Source organism: Doryrhamphus excisus, linkage group LG19 (assembly GCF_037039965.1).
Source record: "Doryrhamphus excisus strain RoL-2023G ecotype Guam linkage group LG19, RoL_Dexc_Guam_v1.1, whole genome shotgun sequence".
NCBI lineage: Eukaryota > Metazoa > Chordata > Actinopteri > Syngnathiformes > Syngnathidae > Doryrhamphus > Doryrhamphus excisus.
In genome coordinates, this window is record NC_136375.1 from 1,318,033 (window position 1) to 1,327,500 (window position 9,468).

The 9,468-nt window shown below is 42.3% G+C and overlaps 1 protein-coding gene across 2 annotated transcripts in view; it reads left to right on the forward strand.

Moving 5' to 3' along the window:
* Positions 1 to 328: 328 nt before the first annotated feature.
* cdan1 (codanin 1) overlaps positions 329 to 9,468 on the forward strand; it is a 14,601-nt gene continuing 5,461 nt past the window's right edge. For both annotated transcript variants that reach the window (XM_058057579.2, XM_058057580.2), the window contains exons 1-16: positions 329 to 480; positions 2,358 to 2,995; positions 3,077 to 3,277; positions 5,142 to 5,332; positions 5,407 to 5,526; positions 5,606 to 5,684; positions 5,758 to 5,878; positions 5,950 to 6,059; positions 7,141 to 7,230; positions 7,300 to 7,375; positions 7,595 to 7,800; positions 7,868 to 8,003; positions 8,078 to 8,221; positions 8,284 to 8,450; positions 8,530 to 8,611; positions 8,681 to 8,770. In XM_058057579.2, the coding sequence (XP_057913562.2) occupies positions 403 to 480; positions 2,358 to 2,995; positions 3,077 to 3,277; positions 5,142 to 5,332; positions 5,407 to 5,526; positions 5,606 to 5,684; positions 5,758 to 5,878; positions 5,950 to 6,059; positions 7,141 to 7,230; positions 7,300 to 7,375; positions 7,595 to 7,800; positions 7,868 to 8,003; positions 8,078 to 8,221; positions 8,284 to 8,450; positions 8,530 to 8,611; positions 8,681 to 8,770 (2,529 nt within the window). In that variant the 5' untranslated portion in view covers positions 329 to 402. The remainder of the gene's footprint in view (positions 481 to 2,357; positions 2,996 to 3,076; positions 3,278 to 5,141; positions 5,333 to 5,406; positions 5,527 to 5,605; positions 5,685 to 5,757; positions 5,879 to 5,949; positions 6,060 to 7,140; positions 7,231 to 7,299; positions 7,376 to 7,594; positions 7,801 to 7,867; positions 8,004 to 8,077; positions 8,222 to 8,283; positions 8,451 to 8,529; positions 8,612 to 8,680; positions 8,771 to 9,468) is intronic.

Consider the following 9,468-nt stretch of genomic DNA (forward strand, 5'->3'; position numbering starts at 1 on the left):
AATCATTGGATAAAATGTCAATTAAATAATGGCAAACAATAGACGAAAATTATGTTAAAATTATGAGATAATTATGATTTATGAGATTAAAAGTAAAATAATATAAGAAAACTGAACCTGCTCACGTTGTAAGAAATTGGATGTAATAGCACTACTTTGCCGCAGGAGGGGGTTGCATCTCTGCAATTGTACGTCACTTCCGCGTAGAAGAAGACTGTGTTGTTTGTCTCTCCCCTTTACTCCCCAACCGCCAATCAACAACAACGGAAGATGAGGAATACAAAAAAGACCACGCCCACCCCAATGTGTTTGCAGACGTCACCACTCACGGCGTGCGCATGTGTGCTCAGTGGCCCCGCCCCTTTTGCCCTCAGCACATCAGCCGCGCAGCGACTGCTCAGAATGGCGGCTCTTTTGGAATCCGTACTGGCGAGGAAAGTGCACATCAGCAAGGTGTTGGACTGGCTGAAAAACGCGCAGGTGGGTAGGAAACACGTTAATGGCGCTTTGTCGACTTACCCGCTTCTAGCTTGCTTTCGTGGAGTTAGCGGAAGGCGGTGACACAGCGCGTTAGGCATTGTAAACAAAACTTTTAGCTCCATGGCTAGCATGCTAGCCGCTGACGCCATGCCAGCTTGACAGTTTTGGGAAACGGAGAGTCGTTCATTTCATGGCCTTAAATATGACCCCGACTTTCCGATTATGAATATGCTTTATTATCGACATGTAGATATCATTTAAGAGATGATAGCCAGCGTGTTAGCCGAGTCCAGACGGCCATTCTCTCCTGATGTGTCACTAAGATGTTGATTAAACATGGCGGCCGTCATGGATATTAATACAGTTACAATGACAGTCAATATTATCTTATGTGGTCTTCCGCCCTAAAATCAGAATCAGAATCAGAAGTGGATGCAGGAAATTAAGCAAAATATTACTACACACTCTCTACTTTTCTCTGATGTAACCTTATATTAATTATTATCTTGCAATATGGCGAAATAACTACAAATCACAATGCCTCATCATCACAAACAACTGCAAAAAAAATGTTTTGTTAAGCACTTTTTGCTTGTCATTGTTTTTCTTTAATTTCGAAATTGTTTTGTATTTTATTTTTATACATTGGTTATAAATATATAAAAAAATACTCATTCGGCATACTGACAATTGGTGGGATATTTTCTTTTTTATTCTTATTTTATTATTATGTCATGAATGGAAGTCATTCTATTAAATATGACCTTATATTCCAATCACATAAAAATATTAATATATATTATGTAATATTTATATATTTTATATTTTGTAAAAATATTGATATATTTTATTTTTGTTCAAAAAATAATTTTTTAAATAAATTATTTTTATACATTGGTTATAAATATAAAAAAATACTCATTCGGCATACAGACAATTGGTGGGATATTTTCTTTTTTATTCTTATTTTATTATTATGTCATGAATGGAACTCATTCTATTAAATATGACCTTATATTCCAATCACATAAAAATATTAATATATATTATGTAATATTTATATATTTTATATTTTGTAAAAATATTGATATATTTTATTTTTGTTCAAAAAATATATTTTTAAATAAATTATTTTTATACATTGGTTATAAATATAAAAAAAATACTCATTCGGCATACAGACAATTGGTGGGATATTTTCTTTTTTATTCTTATTTTATTATTATGTCATGAATGGAAGTCATTCTATTAAATATGACCTTATATTCCAATCACATAAAAATATTAATATATATTATGTAATATTTATATATTTTATATTTTGTAAAAATATTGATATATTTTATTTTTGTTCAAAAAATATTATTTTTAAATAAATCAAGCATTTTCTTTTATTAGCTATAAAATGAAGTGGCAGATTATATTTTAAAATTTATTTTTTAAGTTGAATTGCTGAAATAAAAAGTGAATAAATTGTGCGAAATTCTGCAAAAATGTCAGAATTTATGTGATAAAAGTTGAAATTATGATTTATGAGATAAAAAGTCAAATGTGATGAGGGTCATAATCATGAGCCAATAGTTGAAAATAAATATAAAATATGTCAAAATCATGAAAAATTATGACAATTATTTATGAATGAATGATTTCTGAGATAAAAATGTGAAATTATGAGGATCATAATCATGAGCTCAAAGTGAAAAATGTTAAATAGAAGTCATGAGATATTATGATTTATGATAATAATAATAATAAGTCCAATCTTGAGGTAGAAAATTGAAATTATGAGGGTCGTAATCATGAGTCATCACTACAAAAATAATAATAAAAAATATATAAAAATATCGAAAAATATAATCCGTGTATGTTGGTTCCAGGATGGTGACAAGCTAGCCTCCGGTGATCCGGCTGTAACGTCCCACAAGCAGGAATTCGTCCCGTTCTTGTTAAACTTCCTACGGGAGCAGAGCAGCCAAGCCCTCACCCATGGCCCCGCCACGCCCGCCAAGACCCCCAAACGGCCCAGACCTGCCGCTCAGTCGCAGGGCTTCTCCGAGAGGAGATCCTGCCGGTCCGCCGCTCCCGGTTCTCGCAGCGGAAGCCGTGTTCAGCTCTTTTCCCCGGCGCCGTCGGCGTCTCCCGGGATGGAGTTGGACTCAAGCGGTCCCGGTCATTTCAGCAGCCCGTCCTTTGCTAACACTTGGAGCCCAGCGTCCAGACCCTCGGGGTCAGAGCGGCGGTCCAGCCAGAAGATCAGTCTCGGCGACTACATGTTGTCTTCCCCTGAACTGCAGAAGGGACGGCGAAGGAGCGGCGGCGGCGGGGGTGGCGTGGCAACCGGAAGTCACGGGAGACACGCGGGGGGGCGAGGAGCTCATCACGGTGATGAAAGCGTCAGGAGGACAAGCAGAGGAGGTGCCATAAGCCAGCAGGTTTCACCTCCATCTGTAAACCAGCTCAATTTCAACAACCTGGACGACTTTCCACCTGTTGGCATGTCGCCCGTTACCCCCACGTGAGTTATTATTTATTTTTACACCCCCCCTCGGAGTTAGTAGTCCGTCCTCGCTCATATTTATTACATTTTATCCTCCAGAGGAGGCAAACCTTCCCGAAGAATCAACCCGACGCCAGTGAGCGCGGAGCGGCCGCACTCCAAACCCAAGACCTGCTTCACCTCCACGCCCTTCACCAGAGCTCCCAGTCCACCGCCGGGAGCGGCTGAGGGTCCCGACTGGTCCACGGCGAGCAGCCCCCTGAGCCTGATGGAGGAGAGGGCGCTGTTAAAGAGAGAGAAGTAAGCAAATGGGAACACTGTTTCTGACAAAATGGCCGCCGCTTTAGGTACACCTGCAGATCATTAGTGCTCAGTTATGATTGACACGGACATAATATTATTATCGCATATCTTTGCAGCGTCATACTGACGCAAACCTTTCCACTATTACACTGGACAACATAAAAGCACCGGTCTCAAACACGCGGCCCGCGGGCCAAATGTGGCCCGCAGGATACTAGTTTGAGGCCCCCGCCTTGATATGAAAGTTTAATGTTAGTTTGATATGGATGCTGTATGGTATCATGTACCCAGAAAAAATTACTACGTTTGATTCATGTTCATGTTAAAGGTTAAATAACTGTTAATTGTTATCCTCGCTACCCGTGTGGAAGTGGTAAGTTTTTGGCTATTTAAGTTGAAAGGAAATAACTCGAAGGCTACCGTTTAGGTGGCTAGCTCTCTAGTTTGCGAGACCCTGCAGTGGCGCAATATGTTGTAAATCAGGGGTCTCAAACACGTGGCCCGCGGGCCAAATGTGGCCCGCAGGACACTAGATGAAAAATAAAAAAACAAATCAAGAATAAAGAAAATCAATCAATCAGTAATAAATAAATATAATAATAATAATAACAAAACTTATAAAAAAAACTTAAAAAATGATTTTTTTCAGATTAAAATGAACAAAGCATTATTAGAGCCCTGTAGACATGACAAAACACGACTATAGTCACATTTATACTCTTTTTATTTACAACATATTGCGCAACTGCAGGGTCTTGAGACACATGCTAACTCGCAAACTAGAGAGCTAGCCACCTAAACGGTAGCTTTCAAGTTATTTCTTTTCTACTTAAATAGCCAAAAACTTACCACTTCCACACGGATAGGGAGGATAACTATTAACAGTTATTTAACCTTTAACATGAACATTAATCAAACGTAATCATTTTTTCTGGGTACATGATACCATACAGCATCCATATCAAATAACATTAAACTTTCATATCAAGGCGGGGGCCTCAAAGTAGTGTCCTGCGGGCCACATTTGGCCCGCGGGCCGCGTGTTTGAGACCCCTGATTTAAACATTTACACTGCATGTATGTGATCCGTATTGGTATCGGTATCAGCTGATTTCACTCATTGATTATGTCATGAATGGAACTCATTCTATTAAATATGACCTTATATTCCAATCACATGCAAATATTAATATATATTATGTAATATTTATATATTTTATATTATGTAAAAATATTGATATATTTGTTTTTGTTCAAAAAATATTTTTTTAAATAAATCAAGCACTTTCTTTAGCTATAAAATGAAGTGGCAGATTATTTTTTTTATTTTTTTAAAAGTTGAATTGATGAAATAAAAAGTGAATAAATTGTGCGAAATTCTGCGAGAATCTCAGAATTTATGTGATAAAATTCGAAAATATGATAACATTGTGATTTATGAGATAAAAAGTCAAATGTGATGAGGGTCATAATCATGAGCCAATAGTGGAATTTATAAAATACGTCATAATCATGAGATAAACAACAAAATTATGACAATTATTTATAATGAATGATTTATGAGATAAAAATGTGAAATTATGAAGATCATAATCATGAGCTCAAGGTGGAAAATGTTAAATAGAAGTCATGAGATAAAATGTCATAATTATGAGATATTATGATTTATTATAATAATAATAAGTCCAATCATGAGATAGAAAATTGAAATTATGAGGGTCATAATCATGAGTCAGCACTACAAAAATAACTAATAACTAATAAAAACTGCATGTATGTGATTTGTATTGGTATCGGTATCAGCTGATATCACTCATTGATTATCCGTATCGGTAGCATAAAATGTATTTCCTGTTTCCAGGTCAAAGCGCGCCCAGCACGCCTGCTCTCCTCCGCCCTCCTCGGAGGAGCCGTGCACCCCAACCAAGTCTGGGCTCAGAGTCCCGTCCAAGTTGACACCGGACCAAGCGACTGCTTGTCCCGAGCTGTCCAAAGTGACGTCGGCATCGGATCTGGACCTCCTCGCCGAGCTGTACTGCACCTGCGTTTCTGGTACGTGGGCCACAAGGCGTTCTTGACACTTTTCAGAGGAACATCGATTGGTTTATTTTTGCTTTGTTTTGCAGAGAACTTGGTGCCAAATATTTTTCTGGAGCTTTTCTTTGTGATGCAGCTGCTAACGTCTCGTTTTCCTCTCGCTTGTGATGGAGACCACGAGAAGGAGAGCGAGCGTGAACTCGGCTCAGGTTAGCTTTACCCCCAAAACGCCATCATTCTAAATAGATTAGAACCAAAACATTAAAGAACCTGTTGTTGTTGTTGTAGACGTTCTGGAGAGACACTACTTGAGACAAGTACACAACTGTGTGTACTTTGCCGTGAAGGTTCTGGAGAATCAGTATCAGTGAGTGTTCACGTCCGCTCATACGCACTCCGACAGGAAGCATTGTGTACTACTTGTTGTTTTTGTTTGTGAGGTTGCTGACTCACATGGACAAGTGCACCTTGCGTCTTCTGGCGGAGAACGAGAGAGTGGCGTCCTTCTCGCCGCATCTCCGAGATCGTTTGTCTCAGGCGCAGGACAGAAGCACAGCCAAGGTAACAAACCAACACGGTTACGTTCAAGCGTATTTAGCTAAGTTCTATTTTGCACGCTTGATGTCTTCCAGCTGTCTCCGTCCGTCTCCACGTTCATCCACTCGGTTCCGTTCCAGCCTGCCACGGATAACCGCTCCAACTTCAGCAGCGACAAGGCCTTCCATACCTTTAAAAAGCAAAGGTATAAGCTACGTGTGCGCCGTTATTATTGCCTTAAAAATAGCTCACATAAGCTCCGATCAGGTGACATTACCTGTACTGTGCAGGTGAGCAAATCAAGCGCTCATTCTTTCGACTGACTGTGGCGTGGCGTGTGAAAAAGGGCAACAGGTTTTTACCAGAGACCTCCATGGCAGCACACCGGCTGCTCGGAGTCTGTGCCCGAATATAGTGCACTTGGCTGGGCCACAGCAGGTGGCTCCCTCCCTCTCTATACTCTGGTTCTCCTAATAGTAGAAAGTTAATCGTATTGATATTTTGCACTCTTGGATCTCAAGGAGGGGGTCTCAAACTCAATTTACCTGGGGGCCACTGGAGCTGGGGTCTGGGCAAGGCTGGGCCACATCAGGTTTGCCCCCCCCCCAAAAAAAAAAACAAAACGCATGTATTAAAAACAGAAAAATATACAAACTTTTTCAGTGCTTTGGTTCCGATTTTCTACAAGAAAAGCTCTGATAAAACATTCCACTGTTCTCAAATATCTTACTTTTTATTTTTCTACACAAAATAAGATGAAAAATAAAAAAAAATCAATCAGTAATAAATAAATATAATAATAATAATAACAAAACTTGTAAAAAAAACTTAAAAAAAGATTTTTTTCAGATTTAAAATGAACAAAGCATTATTAGAGCCCTGTAGACATGACAAAACACGACTATAGTCACATTTATACTCTTTTTATTTACAACATATTGCGCAACCGCAGCGTCTCGAGACACATGCTAACTCGCAAACTAGAGAGCTAGCCACCTAAACGGTAGCCTTCAAGTTATTTCCTTTCAACTAAAATAGCCAAAAACTTACCACTTCCACACGGATAGGGAGGATAACTATTAACAGTTATTTAACATGAACATGAATCAAACGTAATAATTTTTTCTGGGTACATGATAACATACAGCATCATTATCTAACATTAAACTTTCATATCAAGGCGGGGGGCCTCAAACTAGTGTCCTGCGGGCCACATTTGGCCCACGGGACATGTGTTTGAGACCCAATTGTGTCTCGGCAATCCAACATGTCCTTCTTCCTCACAGAGACATTTTCTACGAGGTGCTGCGGGAATGGGAGGACTTCCACAAGGAACCAGGCTGGAGCTTCGACGCCGTTCTCGGGAGTCGGATTCGGCAAGTCTCATCAGGATTCCTCCCAGACGCGCCGCGACTCATGCTAATTGTGTTGTCGTTTGTCATCAGAGGAATGATGAGTCAGCTGACCGCCGCTGGGAACCATTCGCATTTTGCCCGTCTCTTCCTGAAGCAGCTCGTTCAGGTGGGATCTGGCGTTTGACGCTGACCTGCCAACGTGTACACATTTTTTGTACTCTGTACTCATTTTGCTTGTAGCGTGAGGTACACCTAAAAAAAAAATATATCCATTACTTCCTGTGTGTATGTCGTACTTCCTACCCTTGCAAACACATTGTCCAATTTCGGATCAACATTTGCAATAAAAGTGACCGGATAAGAAAATATGGTGCTCTCCTTGCAGATGTGCAAAGGTCCTCGGGTTAGCGGGTCCCCTGGCGACACCCCCGACGCCGACCTGCTCGGCATGCTGGGGGCCGACGGACTGGGCCGCCTGAAGCGTCTGGAGGAACGTCTCATTCAGCCTCACGGAGTCGTCGGCCCGTGCCCGCCTCCTTCTTTTCCCGGCCACCAGGAGTTCTTCCGGGACTTCCTGCAAGCGGCCAGTTGGTAAGTCGCATGGAAGTGAATCCGTGAAAATTGCTACAATTTTTTTTTTTTTTGCGATTTTTCCCAGCTGTCAGCTGAACCAGCACCTTCAGGACAGCCTGTGTCAGCAGGTCCTTCAGCTGGATGACGTCTCCATCCTCGGTCCTCCTGCTTCAGTCGGAGGAGAGCAAGACGAGGAGGGCGATGGTGACCTGGAGCAGCAGGTACTCGTCACCTTGTGGAAAACCGCGTCACGATTCCCATGTGCGCTCACCCTTAGCGGTGTCTCCTGAATCAGGATGAGAAGCAGCGATTCACCTCGGTGCTTCTCCTCGCTCGTCTTCTGGCAAAGTTTTTGGGTTTCATCTCATTTCTACCGTACCAAACATCAGAGAGACCCTGCAGGGAGATCCAGGAGGCCGCTGTGGCTTTACGGAGCAAAGTAAGAAGAACATGGAGTTCATTCATACAACACAGAAGTTAGCGAGCATTTCTGGTATGCAGAGCGTTCCTGTGCTGGACGTCTGCGCCGTGCTGAGGAGCAGCGTGAGGAGGAAGCGCACCATTCTGACCGTACCCTGGCTGGTGGAGTTCCTCTCCATGCTGGACTTCACCGGTCCACTGCTTCTCAGCTACAGGGTGGTTTTGGGAACGCTGTGTCTCCTCTACAGGTACACATTTGGTCCGTTCACGTAAATATAAACACACCAGGTGTTAAATGCTAGCACCTTCACCTTCTCTGTCATCAAGGAGAATGACGCTGGGTTCCTGCGGAGAAACCTTCTACCTGAACAAGCTGCTCATCGTGTCCGTACTGGGATGGCTCTTCCAGGTATGGAAGGTCACGAGGTGATTGGACGCCGTGGAAGTGGAAGTGACTGCTTTTTTTATCCGTACACAGATCCCGGTCATCCCAGAGGAGGTGTTCTTCACCGGGGACTTCACTGAGGTGGCCCAACTGGACCAAGGGGATGCTGGTGGTGCGGGTCTTGTAAGTGGAGTCCACTTAATACGCACCAGTTTAAAAGATTAGCAGCTGTGGCTGTAGGCAACCTACTGATGTTTTTTTTTTTTTTTAATAAATACAAGATGGGGCGGCACGGCGGTTTAGTGGTTAGCGCGCAGACCTCACAGCGAGGAGTCCAGGGTTCAGTTCCACCCTCGGCCATCTCTGTGTGGAGTTTGCATGTTCTCCCCGTGCATGCGTGGGTTCGGTTTCCTCCCACATTCCAAAAACATGCTAGGTTAATTCTCCATAGTTATGAATGTGAGTGTGAATGGTTGTTTGTCTATATGTGCCCTGTGATTGGCTGGCCACCAGTCCAGGGTGTACCCCGCCTCTCGCCCTGAGACAGCTGGGATAGGCTCCAGCACCCCCCGCGACCCTCGTGAGGATAAGCGGTAGAAAATGAATGAATTAAAAGAAATGGCATTAGCAGCTGTGGCTGTAGGCAACCTACTGATTATTATTATTTTTTTTATAAATACAAGATGGCAGTAGCTGCTGGATAGATGTGCCTGGAATGGACTGCTTGTAATAAATACAAGATGGGGCGGCACGGCGGTCTAGTGGTTAGCGCGCAGACCTCACAGCTAGGAGAACAGGGTTCAATTCCACCCTGTGTGGAGTTTCCATGTTCTCCCCGTGCATGCGTGGGTTTTCCCCGGGTACTCCGGTTTCCTCCCACA